At 45.5% G+C, this 27,228-nt stretch overlaps 1 protein-coding gene and 1 long non-coding RNA gene across 4 annotated transcripts in view; one reads left to right on the top strand and one right to left on the bottom strand.

The window, feature by feature from the left end:
• The window catches only part of LOC309532198, a 38,263-nt gene extending 35,316 nt beyond the window's left edge, over positions 1-2,947 (top strand). The window contains exon 4 of the long non-coding RNA XR_014219641.1: positions 2,821-2,947. This is a non-coding gene — a long non-coding RNA (uncharacterized lncRNA). The remainder of the gene's footprint in view (positions 1-2,820) is intronic.
• Positions 912-26,982, bottom strand: DNAJB12 (DnaJ heat shock protein family (Hsp40) member B12). Of its 3 annotated transcripts, XM_082222126.1 has the most exons (10): positions 26,795-26,982; positions 21,032-21,206; positions 17,718-17,863; positions 15,629-15,814; positions 12,007-12,126; positions 11,190-11,269; positions 9,947-10,056; positions 5,942-6,114; positions 5,171-5,322; positions 912-3,170 (listed from the first exon to the last, which is right to left on the bottom strand). In XM_082222126.1, exons 1-9 carry the CDS (start codon positions 26,925-26,927, stop codon positions 5,201-5,203), a joined length of 1,245 nt encoding a protein of 414 aa, XP_082078252.1. In that variant the 5' UTR covers positions 26,928-26,982; the 3' UTR covers positions 912-3,170; positions 5,171-5,200. The 3 variants fall into 3 exon arrangements, with proteins under 3 accessions (XP_082078252.1, XP_082078254.1, XP_082078253.1); XM_082222128.1 differs by lacking the exon at positions 12,007-12,126 and having other exon boundaries at positions 26,795-26,980; XM_082222127.1 differs by lacking the exons at positions 12,007-12,126; positions 26,795-26,982 and adding an exon at positions 26,581-26,743.
• Between the last annotated feature and the right edge of the window lie 246 nt (positions 26,983-27,228).

Genomic DNA, 27,228 nt, shown 5'->3' with positions numbered 1-27,228 from the left:
CTCAAAGGTTTAGCATGAGCTGCGCCCCAGACGAATATGCAGCAGCATGCGTCAAAAGTTAACAGACTGTGTGGCCCCACAGCCACCTCCGTGTCTCAGTAGAAAGTCCCCAAACATCACCACCACCCTTCTCTTCAGTGGTTGAGTCCCTGAAGGGTTGAGAGCCTTCTTTATGGTATTCCATACCATACAATGTGCTCTGTGTGTTAAGTACATGCTGGACCTCTGCCATAGCAGGGCCTGTGTTGGTCAAAGCCAATCCACCCAGCTTTGGGGAAAGTGGGCAGGTTCCAGACCCTTTACAACACTGTCATCAAATGCAGTTATCCCCCCAGAATAGCAAATTATTGCTCTTCATAATATTTCTTACCCACCTTTCACCCGGGGTCAGTTACAACATTATAGAAATACAGTATTAAAGGCAGCTGAAACGCTAGGCATTCACTTATACCAAAGTAAACAAGGCTCCACTTTGGGGTTTTGTCTTCCTGCAAGCTTTAGCCAAAAATGTCAGCTAGCCAGTGCTTAGGCCTGAGTTTTGATTCTTGGTCTTGCTAGAGTATGACAGAATATCAGGAACAGCACAGGCTGAAAGTTGCTGCAGCTGAAAATGTGTTCTTCGTTAGATAGCCTGACAAAAATGCTCAGCCTACAGCAGCTTTTCACTCAGAACTAGAAAACTCTCTGGCTTATGTTGTTTGTACCAGCAGGACACTTAATCCCTTCTGCTGCTAACAACTGGGCTTTGCCAGTCTTGAAGGGCAGAAGTATGTGTTCAGCACTAAAAACAAGTATCAGCTCAGCATAGTTCATTGTAAGGGCACTTGGCCCAGGAGTGCGCATTGGGGCAGTGGTAGCATTGCACCCCCTTTTTGAGTGGACCCTTGCATGACATAAATGCTGGCAGAGAGTTTCCATGTTATAAATCTTTATTTATAGATGTACAATTGTATAATTCTAAATTAACAAACACAGCCTTTGCAAGTATCTCTCAGGATCTATGCTTTTTTATTGCACATCGCTCATAACATCCATGGCTATCTATCTACTTAAGAAATCAAAAGGTTTGTGGACAGGTAGGCACTGGGATTGCCAATGCCGTTTTCCGAGACGTCGGCAACTTCATGCTGAATGGGGTGACCCTCCAAACACGGTTGGAGCTCAAGGGATCACTGCAGGTTAGTTAACAGGACTGAGGTTTAAGACAAAGATGTGGCCCAGGTCTTCCATCACAAAACAACATGGGGCAGGGCGGTCTTCTTGTGGCTTTAAGTACACACTGAGCGAATCCGTCCTTCAGTGTGGGCAAATGTATGGCAGGTATCAAGACTGATTAAAAGGCAAACTCAGTGGCTTATTTTAAATGAATATCCAGTTTGTCGGCTCCAAAGGACCAGGATAAGTTAAAAGGATATTTTACCAGTTACACCTAACCTATCATTTGGTACCTGGTATTCTATTTTGAACAAGTGAATTTCCAGAAGGAATTCTGAATGCTCTGCATAGAAAATGCCAATGGATGAAAGGAAGAGCGAAACAGAGAGGAATCCAGCCAGTGTGGTCAGTGGTAACTCAGCGTAACTAAGTCTTCTCTTAACAGGACACATTTGCCTTGGTCAAGAGCACCTATCTAGTTCCACGCAAGAGGAATGAATGCAGGCTAACCTTCCTCCTTAGATGACAATGGAGGATCCAGCACAGAGACAGGAGGAGCACACAACTAGATTCGTCAGAACTGTGAGCATTAACCTTTACTCAGCTGCATGTAGTCATGTTAAAAGCACAGTATCTGCTTCTAAAAACACAAAACAAAACAAAAAACAGGATGGGCATCACTAAGGGAAATGGGTTACTGGTTTTTTAAAAATCCAATGGAAAACAGACTATACTGTCCGGTCAAGTAAAAGGAATAGTACCAGTCCCTTCTTTTAACTTGCTCAAGCAAACAGAGACTGTAGCAAAACCTCTTCTGGCAAAAAGACCCTGTTCTCTTACAGAAACCGATAAAGGGCAAAAGCCAGCAAACAAGGCTGCCATGCCTTGGACTTCCCTTCCTTGGGCTACCAAAGCCCCACCAGTGTGAATGGAGGATGTGTAGTGGGGGCGACCCACTTTGCTGACAGACACCAGGTTCCTGGAATGAAATCAGCAGTCGCTCTTTGCCAAAGAAAAGGAGGCAGCTTTGCTTACAACTTTATAGCACTGCAAGATGGAAATCATTGGGGGGGGGGGAGGGATGGCCAGGAGGAGGTTTCCACGAAGAACGTCCATGTACCAGAATGAACACTGATTAAAAGGCAGAGAACACAGGGACTGCAAAACATAAAAATAAGAAGTTCCACGCGAAAAGCACAAGCAACCTCAATGAAGTAAAGGGACAAATCTCTCTCCTCGCTCTATGAGCATCAAGCCCTCTGTTGAAAGGTCACGGATTTAGACCACAAATCCAAAACTGGGCCGAAAATTGTGTGTAGAAAAAACCTCCCTAGCAATTTTAGTGATTCTCTTATACAAAAAAAGGGGGAACGATTTCTCCAGTAAAACCAAGCTATTAAAAAATACAAAACTTGTGTGTCATCAGACAAGGTTGCTTTATGTAGGAAAGTTTTCACGGGGTCAAACAGAGAGAGAGGGAGAGAGGGGAAAAAGGCTAAAATTCACACATCTTGGGTTATGAAGTTCGGCAAAATAATGAAATAATTTAATTCTATCCCTGCATAGTTTAGAAGTACAACATATTTACAGCTATAAGTTAATTCTAAATAATTTATCTTGCTTTTTAAAATTGATTTTTTTTCTTTTTCTTTTTTACTCCTACAGATCTTCCAATATCTCCCACTCTCTTCGAAGTGACCAGTGCAATTTCAAAAGCATTCTGATTTTCTCCAGGCTTTAAACGAAAAACAACTCAACGCTTGCTCTCAGAGACATATGACAGTTGATAGTGAAGGAAGCAGAAAAAAGACATGGTCTTCCCCCCCTGTTCTAAGAGATGTCCGAGTCTTAACGCTGGACAGAGACACACAGAGAGAAAGAGAGAGAGAGAGAGGAGAGGGCAGTTGTGCGTTGCTAATTCTCCAATTCCATTTTAATTTAAGGTCTGATTCTTTAAATATAAAGTCTCCTTGGCTCAGTGCACTTCCCCCAAAGTCTTGAGGCATCTGAAGAGTCTGAGAATAAAAGCAGTAACAGTATTAGAAGTATAATGACAACCCCAGAGAGCATGTTCCACAGTTTCTCCCACCCCTATAAACTGGACTAACTGGAAATGCTAATCTGCACATTTAAATATATATAGTCTTGCCATTTGACAACTTGGTACATGGGGAAATTCCCATAACAGTCCACAATGAGGCCTTGCCACTTTCTAGGTAGAGGAGATATCAAAACAGCATGAAGCACCAGAAGAAAGAAAAACCAAAACATGTCCATAGCTTCCGAAACAACAGGTGTAGCCATGCAGTCCAAGGCCTCCTTCAAATTTGTGTGGGTTCACCCAAGCAGATGTCTGCATGCATGCCTCAAAATACAGAAGAGGGTTTGGTGGGGGTGGACAGGTTTGAGAAAAGCAATTGTGCATTTTAATTACCCCAGGAAAACCAGTGTGCCTTCACTACGTTCTGTTAAACAGAGTTGTCTCACTTCCGAAACCCTGACCAAAACTGAGGTAATTCATTTGTGGTTGCACTGAACTACTTCAGACTGGAGTTGTAACCTAGCCATAGCTGCCAACGTTTCCCTTTTTTTTAAGGGAAATTCCCTTATTCCGAATAGGATTCCTCACAAGAAAAGGGGAAAGCTGACAGCTATGAACCTAGCCTACTCCCATAAATGCTAGCTTTCTGTATGGAGATGCATTCAGTCATGGGAACCCCCATCTGCATTCTGAAGTGGTACAGCCCAGGAACAGGTTTACCACCCCGCTGGGTCAAATTACAGACTGTCCTCCTGACCTCCTTGCCATTGCTTCAATTGAAATGCAGCTGCGGGGCATCGGAATGGGATTGGGTGTTGTGTTGTCTGAGGAGGGGGCGGGGTGTTAACCATTTCTGATGTCAACCCCCCCCCCCAAAAGCTACTATTAGCCTGCCTGGAGAAACATGGCAGGTGCCTGCCTTTTTTCCTAACAGATTCCAGGGCTGAGCAATTTTGATTGGACAAACGGCTTGGGGAGAAAAGGTTCCCACAGCATCATAGCCCTGATCCACTCGGTCCCCCTACTGGCACAGCTGCTTTTAAATTTTGCAAGGTTTTTGAAACTGGAAATTTCAATCACAGCGCTTGGGAGTATTATGCAGTTTGACCCTAAGCACTAGGCCTTAACGGGGAAGGAGAAGATACACTCCTCACTGGCATATTTCCATACAGATCTTTTTTGAACTTTGCGCTGGTTTTGTATTGTTTTAATTTCCTCTGCGTCTCTCTATTCCAATATTTACAGGGAAATCTCACCACAAAGTGACAAAATCCTTGCCATTCTCTGCAACCTCATTTGCACACATTGTATGCCAAGCAGCTCCTCAAATGGTTCCGGAGATGTCACCATGCTGCTGCAAAACCTGCTTTTTTTGGTTGTTTGCAACGACACAATGAAAATCGCAATTCCTCTTTAAAGAGACACCCCCCCCCCAATTTCCTTGTTCTGTGCTGGTACCATAGAACCGTTTTTCCCATTCAAGAGGCAGCAGGCAGTACAAACGGGCTTATCACAGGTGAGCAAAGTGGCCCAGTTGCTCGGAGCAGCTTCAGATGTCAGAGAAGCACCTTCAACGGAATGAGAAGTTACTAAACTGCTCATTCCGCTTACGGCGCTTCCATGGTAGTAGCTGGAACCACTTTCTTTTCAGTTAAGTTCTGAAATTCTCAGCTAGATGAGAAAGTAGGAGGATGCTCTCAAATAAACATGTGACAGGCCAATCAGCTGCAAGGTCATTTTGTTTTGATCCCAAATGCTATGGAGGAGAAGCTGAAAGGACCCCAAAAGGCCAAAGTACAAACCAAGCCTAATGTCCTGGCGTTACGTGTGACTTCTTGATTAAGGGATGTCTGTGCGTGGAAAAGAAGACTTACATCTATAAGTTAGACTAAGCCAGCAAATAAGGACTATGGTGCCGTGCTTGAGAATCATGGGGTGGGGGGGTGGGGAGAGGCATTAATCACCAGCTCTTACTTAGCTCTCTATGGACTGTTTCCGTAATAGTTATCCATGCATAGATGCCTGAACTTCAGACAGCCTGCTGCAGCTTGGCGTGCCCATCTTCTGTGCTCTCTGATACAGATCTGAATCTCCAAAGTAACGTGCCCGGTACAGCAAGCCTTCCTCTGCAAAAGAAAGCCATTACCATTGAAGCAATTGTCACAAAGGCTGGCAAGCATAATTATTCACTTGGGCCTGTATAATACTTGTTCCCAGGGACTGCCCACTGGAGAGATGGTTTGCTTCCTAGTTGCTTCTGGAAAGAGGACATTTCCCATCACGTATCCCATTTTGTCACGAGTCCCTTTGAGCGGAGAGCTGTAAGGGAGTCAACAAAAACATTCATCTACTGCTATGCACCTGCCTCAGACATTGCAACTACAGCTTATTTTAGGGTTGGAACAGGGCAGACACCTTGGTCACTACTGAAAGCACATCAGAACCTGTCTTTGTCTCTACCTTTTGGAGGATTATATCAGCAAAGTTATTGTGCTGACCATAGGTGATCAGCTTTGTCTAAAGCAAGATTTAGCTGTAGCATCTGAATACACTGGACCGAGGTCCTTCCGTGAACCAGACTTGTAAATATGTCAAACTTGTCTTTTCTTTAGATCAGAACCTTCCAACACCTTTGTCAAGCTCTAGGGATGGAAAAGTCAACTTGGAGAGACAGCTTTCTCTAAGGGATGGCCCAATAGCCAGCCTGAAAACCAGATCTAGCTCCACAAAGGTTGGGACACTCACTCTGTTGTTTTTCCTTCCAACAGTTATTTCGGAGATTTGCAATATAGTCATCTTCCACGCTCCTCTCCACGTTTTTCAGATTTGTCCCAGTGTATTCTTCTGCAAAGTTGTCAGCTACAAAGTAAGATACTTTCAAGTGTTCGGTCGTTCTCTTGTATATATGGCCGACCGACCTGGGAAAGGGGAAGAAAAAGAAAGATCTAAACCAACAACACAAATTAGTTTGAATAAGGAGATAATAAGCCATAGATCAGTCTTGCTAAAATGTGAGGCCCACCCAAACCAAATGCAGGACCCTCGGCCATGTAGGGTGGCCTATAAGGTGGAAAAAACAACAACCTCTGTTCCCCCCTGTCTAGCAAAACCAAAGTGGTTGTGAAGTACCTTGCTCAATGGGACACAAACTGCAAGGGCAGAATGGACTAGGGACACGGGAGGCATTCCCAGCAGGATAATACTAAATCTATTAAGCAACTACAATTTCCCTTACTGCACTAAAGTACTTTGAACAGTGAATAATAGTACACGTGTTTTGGAGCAGAAAAAGTGTCATTGACTTCATCAGTCTCTCCTCAGATCCAGCAGCATGCTCTTGCACCTTCGTTTGCCATTTCCTCCCCACACATTTATCATCCTATGCCCCAAAGATGTTGGGCAGCATTTATCAGCTTGGGACCTCTGGGCTGCCAACTGAGGCAGGCACGCCATCTTCAAGAAAACCTCTTCGCTCTGCAAGCGAACTCCCGATATAGGTTCCAAGCAGAAGAGGCGTGTGCCCATTAGCTCACATTCACTTAATATGGCTGATGGCAAGAGGAACATGGGGGGGGGGGCGCGTTCACCCTTCCTGATGGCAACCAACCCTAAAAACACCAGCTTGTGCTAACAACAAATGACTTTCAAGTCCCATTATTCACCTGGAAAGAGAAAAGATCTGCTCTTCCCCTAAAGCAATGGGAGGCCAGACTAAAATAGGCTGCTGGCCAGATTGATATGCTTGCCTGAAAATATTCCCTAACATTGTCTCTAATAAGCTGTTGCCATTTTTCGTCTTCTAGGGAACAGAGTATAATTTCACAGTCTTTTAAACAAAATCAAAATACATTCAATTTTCTTTTTTTAAAAAAATGCTGCCTTTTATCTCCAATGCAAGAAATCTGCCCATGGCAAAATTTACAGGAGCTTGTACTCCTGGAAGAGGAATTTTGAGTGATCATCTGTGGAGTGACTCCATCTCTCCGACTGACCCCCAACAGACACACTAGGATGAAGAGCATGAGGTCACTTGGCCTTGCATCAAAATCCAGCAACAGGCCAAGGGAAATGCAAAAAGCAAGACTACCTGTAGCCAGAGCATAGGGTAGTCGCAAATATTAAGGGGGGACTTTCAAAAAAAACATGCTAGAGGTTCTTCTCAAGGGTTTATTTACACAGGTGACGATTTACAAAGAGTATTAAACTGATCATTCGGAAGCATTTAGATGGCTTCTGAACTTTTCAGCAGCAATGCACTTCCTTTTACCAGCCAAGACAGATGGTGAGCTCAGCTTACCAGGTTTCCCCAAGAGCAGCAGGGTCTAGAGCAAAGCAGTAGCTGGCGAGTCAGCATCGCCCCCTGCTGGCTGAGACTGCACATTTGTCAGTCATAACTGCTGCGGCTGCAATGACGGAACGCTAGCAGAATGCGTTTATATTATATTCAGTTGCTCAGACAGGGGATGGGATCGCTGCCAAGATGTTTGCCACTTGGATGAGGCAGCTAATTTGCTTGTGATGAGCCAACAGTGGAATTGATGCATTTGGCTTTCCATCCAAATCTCTATGGGGGAAGGATATGCAGTTTGATAAAAGGAGTCTGAGAAAGGAGGCAGCTCAAGGGCCCTAAACACAAAGGGGAAATCACAGGCTTAAGGGTTCGGACCCTTTTCCTGGCCTTTTCCAGACTACTAAATATACAAAGGGACCCGGAACAAAGTATCAAACCTTAGCAACGAAGCCAATGTAAGGACCACCAAAATGAATTAATCCAATCCTTACCATTGATGGAGTGGAAGCAGTTGAGCGACATCACCCAAAAAGCCTTTATTTAATAAATATACACAAGGAAAAGCCCACAGGCTACTAGCTTCCTCCTGTTTGATGCTACTTTGGTAACTGCTTTCGACATGATGCTGCAGCAAATGCACGTTTGCTGCTCAGGGAAGCAAATAGTGCAGATGTGGATTTTCATTCAAAATCTACCCCTGCCCCACGGCTTGTATCAAGCGGAAGACATGCACTCAGTACTGTGGGCCCAATTCTGCAGAACTCCCTCCTCAGATCAGACCAGTTCCCTCCCTGTTGAACTCCTGATTCTGGGTGAAGACATTTTCCTTTTTTAAAAAAAACAAGCCAACACACCAGCATGTATTTTAAGTAAGTCCCCCCCCCCCTGATTTTATAGCTGACTTCAGCTGTAAATCTATTATGTCTATTGTATCTCTTTTGCAACCTTATTATGCACTGCTCAAAAATTAGTGTTACATCTATGTAGCATACCATCCATGTTGCAGTTTGTAAAATGGGATGGTAGTATTTTAAATCTAATCATCCTCCTTGTGTTACATATTTGGGCTCCTGTACATATTCCAAATCATTCAGATGGCTCCCTTCTGTCAGGGGAATATCTTCCAAGAAATAACAGCACACCCCTGGGGTTTTCCAACCTACTTAATAAGGGTGGAGACAGATTTCACTTGGGCATACAGAACCTGAGCTACCTGCTGATCCCCTTCGCAGTAAGCTACCCTTGCCTACTCAGCCTAATCCTCAAACATCCCATCTCACAGATAAGCGCCACAGCTTCCTATCACGGGTACATTCCCAGTGAGCCACTCCAAGTGGAGTTTAGGCCAGAAACGCGCATTGCAAAGGACAAGCCCAAATGGAGCACTCTTCTCCGTCCGTGGCATCTCGTTCTCCTTGCCATCCCTCCCTTCCTGGAAGGCAGAATGGAAGGGAAAGACCAAAACAGATCAGTAAAAGAAGGACACCTCCTCTTTCTCATGGGCTCAGGTGTCCAGATGCCCATTCCCTCTAGAAGTGGAAGTAGCAGATGAGAGAGGAGACACATTCATCACAGTATCAGATCCAGCCTGTGGCTTGCAGAGAAAGCACGGGGGGGGGGGGGGAGTCCATCGACTAAACATTCAGAAATGTTCTCCTTGCAGTATATCTAGTTCTTTCCCAGATAGCACCATCATCAGCCTTAATCAGCTGGTCAACTTGGTCACTGCACCATGAGAGCTGAGCTGAGCTTATAGTCTCAAGCACGTTACAACCACTGAAACCTTTCACATGGCAGAGAAGATGCCAATTATTACGGAGGATACAGGTTTTGTCCCCCACCCCACCCCCCAGATTTGATAAGCAGCTTACAGGAATCAAGAACCTCAACTTGACACCACAGGGGAAAGCCTGCAGGAAGAGGTGAAGGGTTCTCTTCACTCCTGCAAAACCTTTTTTCCAGAATAGTTTTTTCTTAACCCCTGCATAACTTGGAATGCCACCTGGGACTGACCCATGCAAACCATGTTGGATCCTAGAAGCTTGTGCCAATGTCACTTGGAAAATTTATAAAATGAATGCATGAAAAATTCCAAACCAAAGATCTGCCGATGTGGAAAGCAACACAAGGGATTTGTTAAGTAACACATTCATTTGGGCAATGACCACAGAATGTCTCTTTCTGAAACAGCAACCGTTTTCATGATAACAGATATAGTCGGGTTTCTACAGAAGACATGTGCAGACAGATTCTGATCTAGGGGAAGTTTCACACAAGTGAGTCCTGCCCCCCATGCCTCCTGAAGTATTCTGACCACGTGCAGATCTAAAGAGTTTAATCAGCATGAGAGAAAGAGACGGAAAGGAAAAGAAGCAACACAGGGGAAAGAATGCATCAAACAAAAACAGCAATTGGCAAAAGACTTAAGCCAACTGTGTAGAAGAGTAAAGGGAACTAACGGTCTGTGGCTCAAACTGTAAGGTGGACTGGAGACCATCATCTGGCTGAGAGCAGAAACGATGATGAGGATGAGAATAGGCATCAGCTGGACAAACAGCCCAAGGCCACCCTAGGGAGGAAGAAGGGAATGTCATCAGTGCATTTGCATTCATAGAAGGGCCTCATCATTCTTGCTCAGACCAAGCCCCGGGTGAGGGGAGGAAAGGAGGGACTTGATGTTGAAAGACCAGCCATCGCAACGGTAGTAACACCAAGCACTTTCACAGCACATTAAGAGTACTCAAAAGTTATTTTGAAGGCATTGTCTCAGCCATAATTGTAACGGAGATGTGGCCCTCCTGATGTTGTTGGAGCTACAATCATAAGGACACAAGGAAAGCTCTGATGCCAGCGGTTCTCAAGGCCAGAGCTCAGGGATGATGGGAGCTGTAGTCCAACAACATCTGGGGACCCACAGGTTGAGAAAGACTGGGTGAAACCAAGGAATTCTTCAGTCCAGCATTCTCTTTCCACAGCAGACAACCAGATTCCACTGGCAAACCCACAAGCAACATGTGAGTGCAGCCACGCTTTCCCACTTGCACTCCCTAGCTACTGCTATTCCGGAGCACGCTGCTTCCAATACTACAGGAAATATACAGCCATCATAACTAGTAGCCACTGGTAAGTCTCACTGGACAGCCATCCACAACGGTTGGGGTGGCAGGCATTCTGAGCCCAACACCATTCGGTGGCCCACAGGGCCCCCAAACCTGCCTTTTAACATGGCTGTAAGGTAGGCCAGTGTCATCATTATACCTGGACCCCAGATGGGGGCAGGGACTGAGAAAAGTGTCTCTCTTGCCTAATGCCCCAAGCAAGTTCAGAGGCAAGAGGTGAACTTCCTAGTTCACAGCCTGGCACTACTTGGCTTTTCTGCATTTGAGTTATGAAACTTTAAAAAGGTACTCAGTGCAGTGCATCAGAGGATGCAATTGTACTGGCAGTTAAACACAATTGAAGACAAGTAGTCACTCGTCCTCTATTTGGCAACTCAGTCCTAAGGGCGAAAGCTGCATCCTGGGGGGGAAAATCGCAATCAAATATAAAAACAAAAACCCAATGGGGTTGCTTTAGCTTTCGGTTAATTAACAGTTAACAAACCAGCTGGGACAGAGGAGTACGGAGAAGCAATGTTTTACTGGAACAGGTCAGTATGTTTTGAAGCATTTTTACTTTCTCTTCCTTCTGTCCGCAACTTACATCGCCTTGATGCTCCCGCCTGTCTTGCCTCTGGTGGTAGGTATATCGCATCCTGCCGTTGCTGTATACGTGAACGTTACCTGTGGGTGAAAGCGGGAGTTGTTAAGAGCAACTAATAATACGGTGTCAGCAAACTGAGACAGCGTATGGCCGAGGTCACAGCAAAATTTGGAATATTTCACTGCTGGAATGGAATTTAACCAGGCGCTAACAAGTGCAGCAACAGGTTAGAAGGTGATAGTAAGAGCCCCATGACAGGACAAACTCCATAATGGGAGAGATGACAGGCTGGGTTGTTCCAAAGGCTGCAACAGAGAAACCAGCTTAACCAAGACTTTATACTGAGTTACGCTCATGTGTGGAAGATGCGTTCCACTGCACTAATAGGGTTCTAATCCTTTAGCAACTAACCCCTTGGTGCATCAAAGGAAATATGCATGGAAGAACAATGCAACTTTAAAGGCTTTCTCAAAAAGTAAGCGGCAGAACTGCTCAAGTCACAACTGCAAAAGTAGCCTAGGCTATTGACATAGGTGCAGTTCGGCTCGAGAGAATGACAAAACCTTGTCTTATTTGCAACTCTTACTTTTATCGCAGAGTTGTGAGTCTCTCGCTCAGGAAAGATGGGCAGTGGTCATAGAAATGGACCTTCACAGTCCCCTGGCGTTACTTTTACAGGCCTGCTCCCCTCATTCCTGCATGTCCCACTTTGTGGCTCTTAAGACAAAGGCTCGCTCCCCAGGCGGTTGCTATTCAGCCACCCCACTCCCTGAGCCGGGGGGGCGGGCTCTGGTTCCCAGGAGGATCATCATCTCACGTGGCTCTCCCCGACGTTCCCTCCAGGCAGATTCCACCACTCTCGGAGGCTTCCTGCTGCAGGCAGAGACGGTGCACTCCCTGGTTCGTCTTCCTTTGGGCTCTCTATTAAGGGTGGGGCCTGCCAGGGAGACTCAGATAAGTACAACCCCCCTCCTCTCCTCTCCTCAAAAGCCCTTCCTCAGTCCTTGAGAGCCCTACAGGTCACTCCGCCTCCGTCTCATCTGTTCCCCCTTGTTTCTTCCCCCCCTTTCCTGCTCTGGCTACCTGTTCACAATATCGTCTCCTAGACGTAGTCAGGAGCTGGCACCAAACTGACACCGACACGCCGGTCAGAAATTACTCCTTAGAAAGAGGAGGGAGAGGACATGGGTTTTCTTAAGATTGGTGCAGGCAATGACACCTTTGCTCCTGGAAATCTGCCTCCTGATTTCTTGGCTAGGCTCCCTTGCATCCGTCACACATCTGCCACTACGGAGCTTTCCAATCTTTAAGGGACGTTTAGTGCTTTCGATAGCCAGGCACTAAGGCATGCTAAAATCCCCCCAAAAGCTTATGATAGAGAACAGCAACCTGCTGGGGATCACAATAGGTTAGCGAGCCAAAAGCTTTGGGAAAGTGGAGGGCAAGGAGTACATGCATCAGTCTGGTCCCTAATTTTTGTTTCTTAAGTGCCTTTAATGCTCAGAATTCCAACATGCATATCAGGCATAAGACACACTGGAGAGATGGAGAGTGAACAGTGCATGTTCATGGATGTTTTGGAAACTGAACATGTGCTTGCCCCCTTTGGATCTGACATTACTGCTCAAGGAGTACTTTTTGGCGAGGATCTGTGCTGTGGAAACATTGAAAACAAATGTAATTTGGCCAACGTGTGTTTTTCTTGAAAAGCACCCTAATATTGCACCTGTACATCATCTAGGAGTCTTTATCAACACATAAATGTGCATAATTAACACACTGGCTTTGATGCTATATAAATATTTTTAAAGATTTTTTTAAAGCTGTAATTTTCCATTTGCTTTTTCCATTTGTTATTTCCATTCAGCTGCAAGCTGTAATATTAGAAACACGCTTATTGTTTTTACGCCCTGAAGATTTGCGAATTCCTACAATGGGCATCTCATCAATGGGCCGCTATCCATTTCTCTCATCTACCTGAAGGGCTTTTTCCATTGAAACATGCACTTCTTTTATAACACACAGCTATGGAACTAATAAAGCTTTTTGCAAAGGTCTGGGATTTTCTGCCTTTAGGATACAGTACAGCAGACTTATATTTCACACGAGTAACGATAGGAGCGGAGATATGTTAGCAGTGACTATTGTCCAGGCAGCACAAAAGCACCAGCAACTTGCGTTTTTAAACTAGAGCAAGATATGGTGGTTTAATCCAATCCCTGGACCGCAAAGCCTTTCTTTGGGGCATGCAAAACATTTAGAAAGCCACAGAGTCTTGTTTCAACGCCAAGCTTCGTTGAACACAAACACCAGCGAAGTGACCAGGGGAAGAAATCAAAAAACCACAACGGCCAGGGACCATAGAGAAAAAATGGGGTGCTCTTTCCCCATGTGTAATCACATCATAGTGCATGTTTTAGGCGAGTCGGCTGTCAAATGGGAGCTGAGTAAATATTGTTTCATGGCATCAGTTTGGATCCAAGTGCTAGTACAGAACTGAAGGTAGCAGGTCATAGGAAGCGCATATATATACAGGGCGAGTCTTTTAAAAGAGGCCCCATGGAACATGTGTACTCTGTATCCACGGGGCCTCTTTTAAAGGAGTGTGTGTGTGTGTGTGTGTGTGTGTGTGTGTATAGGCTAGAATTCAAGGCTAGAACTCCTCTCTCTGATATGTCCGCTTTCCATGTGACAAGATCTTTTTTTATTCAAGGATCATTCAATCAAACAACCCCCCATCTGTACTTTGAAGTGGTACAGTTCAGGAACAGTTTTGCCAGCTCATCTGCTGTTTATGTGAACCCAAGAGTGACTTTAGAACTGGTTAATGTGTTGGGAGGCCTACGGCACCATTTCCTATATAACCTGCTACCCTTGAGAGGTTGAAATTTAGCTAGATGATGCAGATCAGATCCATTCCTGCTGGCAAACGGCAGAGCCTCCGAATTATCTAGTGCGGAAGGAAGAACGGGAAGGAGCTCTTACGAGGGCAAATGGCCGCGGACTAAGCAATCTGTCACCAGCAGCTCTACCAATTATTGAAACCACAAACAGTGTACGCTGCGGAAAAGGAACCGGGACGGCAACTAATTCCAAAGGATTCAAGCAAGGGAGCCAAGGCACATGCTGCAGGGAACACAACCTCTCCCAAACACTCCATCCTTCACCTCTCTAGTCAATTTCGACCCAAAGGAAAAGGCCTTCCTAGTTCCAAGTATGGGGATCATATTGGGCCTCAGACACAGCACCTCTCTATGTTGTGAGTTCTGCAGGATGAGAGGGGGAGGTCCGCAGCACCTCCACTCAGCTGGCCGAATGATCTGTCCGGTAGGCAGCAATGATTTTCCTTTCCTTACCCCTGGGATGGGGACCCTGTTGCCCCCCTGATGTTGGTGGACCTCAGCTCCCTTCATCCCTGACCCCTGGCCATGCTGAGCAGGGATGATGGAAGTCCAACCACACCTGGAGGGCAACAGGTCCTGTCTGCCGGTAGGCAGCAATGATTTTCCTTTCCTTACCCCTGGGATGGGGACCCTGTTGCCCCCCTGATGTTGGTGGACCTCAGCTCCCTTCATCCCTGACCCCTGGCCATGCTGAGCAGGGATGATGGAAGTCCAACCACACCTGGAGGGCAACAGGTCCTGTCTTCTACCTACAGGGAGGGAAAGCGTACTTCAAGCACAACACAGCCCCTGAGGGAATCTTTCTCATCAAGAGCTCCATTTTCGGTTGCACAGCCCAAGCAGGCCACCACATCGGTGCTGGGCTGGAGTTGTGCAGCGCTCAGGAATTTGGGTGCCTTCAGCAAAGGACAAGATGGCGTCCCCTCTCCATTTCATGTGCAGAAGCCAACTGGGCTGGCAGGTGACTCTTGTGCCAATGCCAGTGACAGGATCGTGTCCTCCACCATACCTAAGGCAGCAGGTCAGATCAGGCCTTGTAGCAACAGAGAGGAATGGCTGAGGAGGAACCGCTAGGGAATGCTGCTGCCCACCAATGTCCTCTGCCTGAGGCAGTTGCCTAACAGTAGGGCCGGTTCTGGTTGCACCAATAAGGAAACCCAGGAGGGTGTATTGGGTCAGAATAGTTTTCATTTTCATGCAAGGTTAGACAGGAGAGAAAGGAAGCTTCCTTCAAACAGTAGTCTCTTTCCAACTCAACTTTAAAGGGAACTGCCACCAAATACCTTGCGGAAGGGTCTTTCACACTGCTTGCTAGAAAGTCGAGTGTTGCTCTAGCATCTGGATTCTATTAGCACATCCAACAAGCTTTGTTTCGATCAGTCCTGGTCAACTGGGGGGGAAAGGGTTACCTTGCCTTATCTAGGGCCTGCTTTGGTTCTGGTAAGTGACTGTGGAGGGAAGCCAGCTGAGTGGGTGACTCCTCATTTCCCCAACCTTCTCTCCCCCCCCCCACCGGATTTAAAACAAAAGGCTTACTAGAAGGAAAACCACCACCAAAGAACATATTGAAGAGGTCTTCAGGTGAGATGTCGGCCTCAAACCCTCGGTTGAAGTCCGTAGGGCTATGCCCGTGCCGTGTGGGACTGACTTTTGCATCTCCAAACTGGTCGTACTGCTTCCTCTTCTCTGGATTACTCAATACTGCGTATGCATTACCAATAGCTGAAATGTAAGAAAGAAGAAAGGATTCGTATTTTTGCCTCCAGCGACAGCAAATGTCAGCCAGTGGCCTAAAGCCAGCAAACTGGAAAAGTCCCCAGTTCGTATCTCATATCAGGCAGGAAGTAAGTGGGTGGTCTCGTTCAGCCCACCTGTAGAATGGGGATAGTGAATGCAGATATACCCTACGTATTCATTATGAAATGCCTCAAGCATTTAAAAGAATGTGTTTTCGATACTTGTCATAACAGCAGCCTCTCTTCTGACTGCTTTCCATCCTTCTCTAGTTGATTTTAAAGCCCTTACTAAATCTCCATTTTAAAAAGGCATCTAAAGGATAAATGTACATGAAAGAAAAATCTGGCCTACTGATGCAATGGGTGCAACCAGTTTGCTAAGTTCATGGAATCATAGACTTGTAGAGTTGGAAGGGACCCCAAGAGCCAACTAGTCCAACTGAGTAACTATAATAAGTTTTTGTTTTAATGGTCTGCCTTTTCATAATGGTTCTGCTTTTATTGGAAAGGGAGTTCATAAATGATGAACGAAGTCCAAGCGTTCCAAACAGGGTATGCCAAGAATTTGATAAGCTATTAGGCCCCATCCTGATCACCTTTATGACTTGACATATTCTTATGTCCTGGTTCAATTTTATTGAGGATATATCTGTCGGTGGCTCTACATTCTGATGCAGCAAAGCAGTTATTTTGTTCTTGCAAGCACACTCCTAAGAAAGAAGAGGACCATAAACAAGGTCCGAAGGCAAAAAATGTCACACTTATCAGAGATCACTGGGGAAAAGGAACACTAAAGCACCAGCTAACATCTGAAAAAATATTAACCAAGAGATTTCCAGAAAGGAGTGCATGCCTCTTTCTATTCCCCAAAGGTAAAGAGGTGAACTTTAGTGGGCACGTGGGTGCTAACACAGAGAGGGTAAAAGGAGCAATGAAATGGGCTTTGGTAAAGATAACCTCCTGGAAAATGGCCCTGTCAGGGAGGATAAAGCATTATCTTGCTTCATGCCCGAGTTGTGACATGCAACTCTTAGTAAAGCCTTCAGTAAACATAATAACAAAGTCTACAGGTGAAGAAACCTGCCTTTCGCCACCCTGAAGAACACACTATTGAAGAGCTTTTTTTGTGCCAGATGCTAGACAGATGTCTAGACAAGTGCAGTTTTAATATAACCTGAGCACACAAAGGGTCGATTAGACCCTTTTCCTGTCAAATGAAACTGGCCTAGATTTGGGATCCCAAAAGTGACTGAACACTTACTTTCTGTTTTCTAATAACATATGGGAACACCTTTTGTATTCTGTATAATTACTCCTCCGTTATTTTACTCAAATGAGAGCTCTGATCCAGTTCCAATTCTGAAAATCAGGAGGGACCCCTCAACCAGAACCTTTTGATTTTAAAGCTGTGTTTGGACTCGGTTTGAACATGATGATTTCCAATTACAATTAGGAGTAATATAGAAGCTATTAAGAACCTAGAGAGGTAGTTTAACCCCCCCTTAGTGCAAGGGTAACTTTCTCCCACTGAAATCAAGGGGACTTGCAGGACAATCTTAGATGCTGCAATTTTAAGATGTGGTAGAAAAGTCTCAGCGTCAGATCCACGAATGGGACAAATAAGCTGGCCTCTCCTATTACACACACACACACACACACACACACACACACACACACACACTCCTAGATTTTTCAAGGTGTTTACTGTGGCAACAAGCAATACACTAAACCCCCGATATCCAAGACTTAAATGCAAAGACATCAACAACAAACCCACTAATTCTAACCAACAAAAACGACTAACCCTCATCTCTTGGCCTCTGCCACCCCAAGGTACTAACTTCCATGGTCCTGAGAGACGGCGCACAAAAGAGAGACCTACGTTTTACCTTTAAAGGCTTCCGTTGCACCAGGCGCATGATTCTTGTCGGGGTGAAATTTCAGGGCTAATTTCCGGTACGCCTTTTTCAGATCCTCCTCGGAGGAGTCTCTGCTTACACCCAGAATTTCATAATAGTCTTTACATTGTTTTACCCTAAAAAGGAAAGAGAAGAGCACATAGCAGCTGTTAATAAGAGGCAGAAAACCTACTTTACAAAATAGTTTAACTTTCCATTTCCCCCAAATTACAATTCAGAGTAATACTGCCCTCTAGTTTTATTTCCCCAGCTGGTTCAAAAGCATTCATTGATGCTACACCATTAACTGGGACATCGATTCACCCTTTCCCCATCAGAGGTTCAGCTACCCAGCTTAACCATTTGCTACTCACCTGCAGCAAGCAACACCTGACCCCTTGCAAATCCTAAGTTGCCAGCTGCACCTGCCTTACACACCAGGATTTCTCTCTTCTAGCCTTCAAGCTCTACTGTCCCTTTAAGGCCAGAAGAGAGAGAAGCAGAGCTGGGTGTGCCTCAGCCCTGACCTGCGTTTAAGGGATGCAAGCAGGGTTTCTCAAACATTTCTGATTTTGACCTTTTAAACTCTTCTGTGTCAGCTCACTGACGACTACTTCTTTAGCAGGAAGGGGCACAGATTCCTTACACAGAGCTGCATGGATGCAGTCTGCTGCTATGCATGTAAAAAGATCTGTGGGCTTGGACACTAATCCAACGCCAGCTTTCAAAGAGGAGCAGGGCATCCCCGTCTCTCTCCCAAAAGCAGCCAACCAGGGAAGAAGTTCTGCCGCCACCCTAAACGGCCATATGTTCCCTATGCCTTTACGAGGTGTCTGGAGGCTGCAAAGCTCAATGTCTGTTGTCAGGAGCAATGCTTCTTTTACTCTCCAAGATGCAGGATAGTCAGGCTTCATGTCATGGAAATCACTTTGGGGAAGAAGGGCCTTTGCTACAGCAATTTCACTCTCCAGACTCTGCACTGCTTCCAGTCATCTGGTGCTGCCACCGTGGCATAGCGTATCAGCTCCATTTCTGTCTTTTCTAGATCTAAAGCAGCAGCTCTCAGATGGCAGGACAAATTCTCCCTCTAATGCAGTAATGCAGGCAGAAGTTGCCTACGTTATGTCCATAGCAGATACATTTGAAGTCTACATTAAAATAGATTTCTATGGTCACAAAAGCTTTGGAGATGCCGCTACCCACAATGGCTTCCCTATTCATCCCCAAGGAATCAACAGGTCTACATGCACAGTCATTGGTGCAGGAAGATGTCTGCTCCCTATACTGAAAGGAATGAGGAAGTCTGTACGCACAGGAACATCATGTTCACACATTATGCACATGATGAACTGGTTTCCTACAATACAGGTGAGAATCCAAAGCTTGGCTACAAAAATAAATAAATCAAATATACAAAGTGCAAGAAAGCAACTTACGAATGAACATTTGTATGTGACTTATATGTGACTTGTGGGTTCAGTTCTACAGAACTGGCCCTCAAAGATCAGATGCAATGCAGTGAAAATGCTGCCCCCAAGTGACACAACTGTGCATTACGCTAAAGAAAAAAAACTCGGAAACAGCTTGCCTTTATCCTGACCCAAACTTTAGGCATGTTCTGTTAGCTTTAAAATTCGAGGCTTCAAGACAAACTTCCTTCATTTTAGGCAAAAAGCATAAAAGACTAAATGGTCTTGTATAAAGAAATACCCTTCCTTGCTGAAGGGCAATGACCAAACAGACAACTGGTTTCGTATATAAGAAACCAAAAGTTAACCGAGACTCACAGTGCAATCCTATACATGTCTACTCAGCAGTAAGCCCTACTGATTTCAGCTGGACTTACTCTCAGGTAACTGTGTAAAGGATTACCTCCCAAGTCTGAAGTCACATGATGCAGTTCTATTCCTGAAGCTAAAGCGATCTGTCTCTAATGAGAGATCATCTAGGAATCACATGTAAGCCATAGAGTTCTCTGGAGGAAGAGTGGATTGCAAGTGTAATTTAGAAACCATACACAATGCCCAGCAAGTAATTAACCCCCATAATAAAAGACAAAAAAGCACAGGGCTCTAGCCCTTAGAACACAGCTTGCTTAAATTCTAGTTGTAAGGCTAATGGGTGTGCAATCTCTGATGCTGAAAGGTGTGCATGGACTCCTCCCAAGAATAAGGGAGTGGTCCTGCCACCCGCTGTGGCTCACCTCTTCCCGTTTCAGCCTCCCCAGGTGCTAAGGTCATCAAATGAGGCCCTAGTCCACCTGCTAATACTATATATATGTCTCAGCTTGTCTGGCTCAAGCGGTGACACTTTGTCAGTGTTAGTATCCTTGCTACACAACTCCTTCTCCAGAGAAGCTTGGCGGGTTTACTTGAATTGATTCTTAGAAGCCAGCAAAAGACTATTCTGTTTTGGAAAACTTTGAGAGAAATTACCCGTTGCCCACGTTGCTTTGGGGGACTTTAATGGGAATATTAAATTGTTTTGATGGACTTTGACTGCCTTTTTTATGGCTTTATGGTGTTGTTCTACTTCATCCAGCTTTTACAGCCTGCTTTTAAAACACATTTTTAGTTGTTTTTCTTGTAAATCACATTAAGACTTTTGAGAGAAGCAATAAATGTAAGAATAATAATGCTTTTAATGTACTGTATTTTAGTACATGTTTTATTCACTGAGGCAGCACTGGGGGCTCATCTGAGCTATTCAGAAGGGTATAAAGTTCAAAAGTAACACAAGAACAAAAGGAAGCTGCTTTAATCAAACCGCTGGTTCATCTAGCTCTGTATTGTCTACCCCAGTATTGTGATCCATGAGCTTCATTCAGGTAGTCCGCAGCCTGCCTGTGGATTTTCGGTTGAAGGTGGGAGACACAGCCATCATGCTAAATAGTCATGTTTCTTTTTAACTGCATTTTTATTGTGTCTTATATTTCTTCTGTTGTAATTTATTGCATTACAATCATAACCAGTAAGTTATACAAGACACACACTCCCAGCAATTTTCAAGTGGTCTGTGGGAGGGGAAGTTTGGGAACCAAGTAAAATAATACGTCCTTATTGTGGAATTTCAGCATCTTCAGCAAAAGCCACCCAGCTGCTCTTTGGTGAATGAAAAGAAGCAATTTCTAAGGTAAACAGACCTGTCTTACCGTAAATGTTGCTCTCCATGACTACGTTGCCATAATTCATTGTAAGTCAGCACCTGCACCCTGAACGTACCTCCCAAATGTGACTGAAAAATGACTCTGTGATAGCAAGCCAGGGCCCTCCAATACACAAACAAAATCTGATGTGTACACTCACCTCTTAACTGCATCTACCTGATCTTGAGTGTAACCTTTACTGATATCCCCACCTGCCTCTCCATTGGCTGCAGGGATGTCCCCACTCATTTTTCTAAGGTGGGGGTTTGTGGATTCCTTGGTTTGCGAATGGCCATTTGATGATTTTTCACTCCTGGTGAGAGAATCGAGCAGCACTGCAAAGAAGAAAACACAGCAATGGGTCAAATTTCTTCCGCTCTTTCAATATTTTCATTTCTTTCATAGTTACTACCAAATGTTCTCATATTTCCCCCCCCCCCTTTGCTGGTCCTCTTCCAAAAAGCTTCAGTACTTTCATCCAATTTTATTTTATTTTTAATAAATCTAGGCAGCTGAGATGTTCACTCTTTTACATCCAGACAGAAAGAACACCATTTGATGCAAATCATTTGTTGTCTTATCTACTTATGCCAACAAATCAATAACCCCTTAAGCTTTGAATGTATCTGTGGGTTCATGTTCAATCAGAGGGCACAAGACAAGAGGAAAATTAGAAAAAAAACAACCTGGTGATTAAAATCAAATATATAAAGTGATTATAATAGTTAAAAGAAAGCATCAAACTAGACAATGTTCAATAATAAGCAGAACAACCACCCTGAATTGATACTGTTAGCAAGATCCACATGTCAGCAAGATCCTTCTGCTAATAATAACAATAATAATAATAATAATAATAATTTATACCCCGCCCATCTGGCTGGGTTTCCCCAGCCACTCTGGGCGGCTTCCAACAAAAGATTAAAAATACATTAAAAATCAGTTATTAAAAACTTCCCTAAACAGGGCTGCCTTCAGATGCTTTCTAAACATCAGTTGTTTATTTCCTTGACATCTGGTGGGAGGGCGTTCCACAGAGAGGATGCCACTACCAAGAAAGCCCTCTGCCTGGTTCCCTGTAACTTCGCTTCTCACAGTGAGGGAACTGCCAGAAGGCCCTCAGAGGTGGACCTCAGTGTCTGGGCTGAACAATGGAGGTGGAGACGCTCCTTCAGGTATACAAGGCCAAGGCCATTTAGGGCTTTAAAGGTCAGTACCAACACCTTGAATTGTGCTCGGAAACATACTGGGAGCCAACGTAGATCTTTCGGGACCAGTGTTAGGTGGTCCTGGCGGCTGCTCCCAGTCACCAGTCCACCTGCCGCATTCTGGATTAGTTGTAATATTGTTTGTACTATCACTCATCCTACGGTATTGTATCCTTGACCTGCTTTTACTATCACAGAATCATAGAGTTGGAAGGGGCCCTGAGGATCATCTAGTCCAACTCTCTGCAATGAGAGTATCCAGCTCTCCCATATGGGGATCAAACCTGCAATCTTGGCGTTATCAGCACCACACTCCAACCAGCAAGCCATACTATGGTTGGAGTGAACAAATCTGAGGTAGCTATCAAGTTCACAGGGTACTCTTAGGCCAGTCCCTCTTTCACAGCGTTGTTTTGAGAATGAAATGGATGGTGGAGGGGGCCGGGGGACGACGACTACAAATGTTACCTTGAGCTCCTTGAGGAAAAGGTGGGGTACAAATGTAAAATATAATAATTAAAAATAATTTGCTAGCCTCTGACAGTGAGTAGTAGTTACCCACATGGGGTAATGAAATACCATAAGCTAAGTGGTTGTTCATTTTCTCTCTTTTAGGCTAGCAGCCTTTAAGGCTGCAACAACAAGAAGCGCAGCCATGTGGCTAGATGACTACTCTCTCCACTGCTCAACACAGGACAGCACTGAACTCCTACTGGGAGGAAAGAAAGAACAAAGGGATCAGTATCCATCACCAATTCCCCCAAGTTCTTGGGCCCAAGAAGCTAAGGTTGCCAGCTATAGATCTGACCCGGCCTGGGCTGTGTCTTTTATAGCTAAATATGCAGACATCAGCAAGTGGAAATATTTACCTCCATGCTATGAAACATTTTCAATACCAAACTGCTGTTCGAGGTGCAAGAGCAGACCAGGCTGCATTTTTGCCCTGGTCAGTTGGCAGCCCAATAGCACTGTTCAAACAGATGTGTCTATTTCCCCAGTTTTAGAGGAAATAAAGCAAATAAAGGCTTGCCATAGTGGCACTGCCAAAAGCCAGTCAAAAGATCACCATTAAATCCAGTCACAATTATTTTATGCAACTTCTTAAACACAGTCATGTTGCCTCCCTTCAGATTAGTACTGCTGTATGCTTTACCCTTGGCCAGGGAAAAATCATCTCTCTATGTCGTAGTGGTTGGAATGTTGCACTAGGACCTGGGAAACCAGGGTTTGAATCCCCACTTGGGGTCATGAAGCTCACCTGGTGCCCATGGGCCAGTCACTGCCTCTCAGCCTAACCTACCCCACAGAGTTGTTGTGGGGACAAACTGAGGAGGGGGAGAGTCATCCATGCACCATGAGCTCCTTGGAAGAAAAGGTGGGTTATAAATGCCATAAATAAAGGAAGTATTTCTAGATAAGTGCAAATAGGTTTTGTATCAAATCTAATGTAAGCTTCTATATTTTGCAAAGGGATGCGGGTGGCGCTGTGGGTTAAACCACAGAGCCTAGGACTTGCCAATCAGAAGGTCGGCAGTTCGAATCCCCACGACGGGGTGAGCTCCCATTGCTCGGTCCCAACTCCTGCCAACCTAGCAGTTCGAAAGCACGTCAAAGTGCAAGTAGATAAATAGGTGCCGCTCCGACGGGTAAACGGCATTTCCGTGCGCTGCTCTGGTTCGCCAGAAGCGGCTTAGTCCTGCTGGCCACATAACCTGGAAGCTGTACGCCGGCTCCCTCGGCCAATAAAGCAAGATGAGCGCTGCAACCCCAGAGTCGGCCACGACTGGACCTAATGGTCAGGGGTCTCCTTTACCCTTATCTTGCAAAACAAAACAATAACCAAGCACCAAATCTGGAGAGCGGATACAATAATTTGTTCTGTCAACATTTATAGGCAAGCCAAAGTGGTCACAAAGTGGTCACTGGCACTATGCACACCCCTTCTCCCCAGTTGAAACACCAGATCATCCATTGACGTAATGGCTGTAGGGAAGGCACTGCCTCCTTGCCTGAGTTCCCTATCAGCAAATAGGATTTTTAAAACGACCCATTTCACAGGGTAGATCTGATGATGAAAAATAAATTGTAAGGGATTATAAACCTAAAGAGTTGATTCACAATTGGGTGGTGGCGGCAGTGGGGAAATAAGCACTTATTGCAAGCCTACATTATTGCAAGCAATTGCGTAGATTGATCTATAGTTCCCATAGGCATTGGTTGGCGAGAACAGGATACTGGACTAAATGGGCCACTGAAGTGATCTAGTAAGTTCCTCTTAGGTACTTAATTATACATTTAAACTACAGAAGACGTAAGTGACACCTTATCAAAAGCCTTCATTTTTTTGGTTCTTGTCCAGCCCTAACGAGGCATTTTTAATTAAGGAAAAATAGGTTTAAAAAAAACTTTTAAAAATGTTCTAACCCAAGGAACTATGACAGAAACAAAAAAGGAAGGGAACATATCTACAAGCAGGACTATGGGATTCAACTGCTTATGACTCTCAAGAAAGTTCAGGTAAAAACGAAGTGATTTCAGAAGGACATTGCCGTTCGTTATATTTTCCCTGAATGCCACAAAAATCTTAAAAAGAAAGGACTTCTTCATAGGAATAAGCATAGCATCCACATGTGGATTACCACATCAATCCTAAGTGTGTACATGCCAAAAACTGAAGCCGAGCAGGTCTTCCCAGTCACACACACCAAAATCTGTGAACACTATCCCCACACAGGCATTCTTGTATAAAGTTAAGCTGAAATATAGAAAGGGCCATCTGCAAAAACAAACCTCCTCTTTTGCTTATTGTTTGTATTATCCTGCAACACAGGATAAAGCATTTCCTCATTCAAAGTGAAAACAGGAAGAACATCACGACATCACTGTGTAACCAAATCTGATTGGCTATGAGATAGGCTGACTACCTGATTCCCAATTGGCTGGGATCACTTTCCATGAATCAGCTGCTCTAGTTTTCTTAAAGCAAGATTGAGGGCCAAGCCCCCACAGCAATATTTTAAGGCCAAAATAATAATAATTTCACATTTGAATATTCAATACATCCTTATTCTGTAACTATTTTATTTCTGTCTTTCTTGGTAAGGCTTTTAAAGATTGGTCTCTTAATATTCATTTCCTTTCTCTCAAAGTTGTAAATTATTCCTGTTCCATGTCTGAGGGCTAAGGTGAAATAAATAGATGTTAGAAAACACTATGTGAAATTTTCTCTGCTCCACATCACAAAATTGACAGCAGCTGAGCAAGAGGTTGCAATATTTTCTTTTTAACAGTTGTATGACAAACAGAAATTCAATACGTGTATCTATCCCTAGAGATGAAGCAACTAGAAAGTGAACTTGTTTACTCAACTTTCAAAGACAGAAAAAGCAGCAACTCTAATTCTGTATTACTAGATTGCATCTGTTTGGCTCCCCACAAAAACGTGTATTGTAGGAATGGGAAATTAGACAGTGGGGGGGGGGAGCTGAGTGCAAGACAGAGGAACCCCATATTTCTGTAAAGTGTAGAGGGGCTTCTGTGCTGTAACTAAGAATATAGAGCAATGCTGTAAGTTAAGGGGCTGAAAAGTTGTAATGGTGGCAAAGTTGGGTGGGAAAGTGCAAAGCAAGAACAGATGAGATGACCACTCTACCCGGGGGAAAAGAGAGGAAGCTGAGAAAACAGAACCACAAAAAGCAAAGATTCTGTGCTGCCATCTTAGCTTAAAGCTGGACAAGTTGCATAAGAGCTGAAGGGTCAACCGGAGACCAGGAGATTGGGGGGCAAGCAGTGGGCGAGGATGTGTGTAACCATTTCAGAGAGGATAAAGAGCCTCTCTCTGAGGATCAGCCCAAGCAACCCGTACAGCAGTAGCCCAACGTCCTGCTTCCACCCCAGTGACCAGCAAAACGACTCTCGATGAAGCCCACGATCAGGGAGGGCATGAAGGCAGCAGCCACCAATAACAACCTAGTATACTTGAGACACACGCGATCTCCAGCGATATACTGGGGGCCAACGGTGGCAGCTTTCTGCTTTCCGTATGGATTTGGCGTCGTTTCTAAAAAGGAGGTGGCTAAACAGGGGACGGGGGAAGATGCTCAATTGTGGGGCTGAAGGAAGCCAGCTGCTACGGATACAAGAGCGAACGGGGGGCTTCGGGGAAGGGCTGGGGGACCACGATGAAGGGGGTTGGGGGGGGCGAAACCCCAAACTAAGGCCTAGGGGAAAGCTATAGCGAGCCACTGATTTGGGTGCGGGGGAGCCTAAGCGTGTCATATCTAACACGAGGAAGCAGCAGAGAAAGGGGGCGCTGGGGGCTGAGGGGGGCATACAAGGGAGCTATTCCGCTCCCTCTATTGATGTGGTGTTGCCCCCCCTCACACGCGGCGCAGTGGCTTCTGGGAATTGTAGTCTCCCCAGCCCAGCTTCGCAAGGACCAGCGGCTGATTCTCCCTGCTCAGGACTACCAGGCGACTCTCCCAGCCAGGTCTCCCCTTACCCCCCGCGCCCGCCGGGAAGTCTCCCTCCAAGACTCGCTTCGCGGCCCGTATCCCGCTCGCGGCACAGACCCGCCAGGGACTCCAACTCCCAAGGTGCCCCGCGGCGTCGCAGCTCACTGCGCACGCGCAGTGCGGGTGAGAGGTCATTTCCCCAGCTTCCACAGGCCCCGCCGGCCTCCCCAGCCCTTCCCGCCCCTCTCCGCCCCCGCTCACCGCGGACCCGCTGAGACGGGTAGAGGCGCTGCGCCTTCTCCAAGAAGCGACGCGCCTTCTCGACCTGGCCGGCCTTGATGGCGCCCACCGCGATAGCGATACAACGCTCCGCCTCGTCCCTGTTGGATTCCATGGTGGCGGCGGCAGCGGCGGAGGAAAGCGCCGGCGCGCGGTGATGTCGTCACGCGCCGATGGCGCAGCGGCCCCTGCTGGAATCTCCCTAATTGCGCCCGCTAGAGGCTCTACCGAACTCTTTGGGGTAGCCGCGTTGTTTGGTGCCGTATTGACCAGAATAGCCGGGCAATAAGCGGATAGGGAACCTGTGGCGGTTGCGCAGAAAACCAGCCAGAGTACGTGGAAATCTGCTCTTGAGGGTTCGCGCCGGGTCGGAGAAAAGGATCCCGCTGAGAAAAGCTTTGTTAGCACTGAGCTCG

The sequence above is a fragment of the Podarcis vaucheri genome (genome assembly GCF_965113315.1).
Source record: "Podarcis vaucheri genome assembly, chromosome: 5".
NCBI classification, from domain to species: domain Eukaryota; kingdom Metazoa; phylum Chordata; class Lepidosauria; order Squamata; family Lacertidae; genus Podarcis; species Podarcis vaucheri.
The sequence above is the reverse complement of the archived record's forward strand: the minus strand, read 5'-3'. Positions and strand labels throughout refer to the sequence as shown.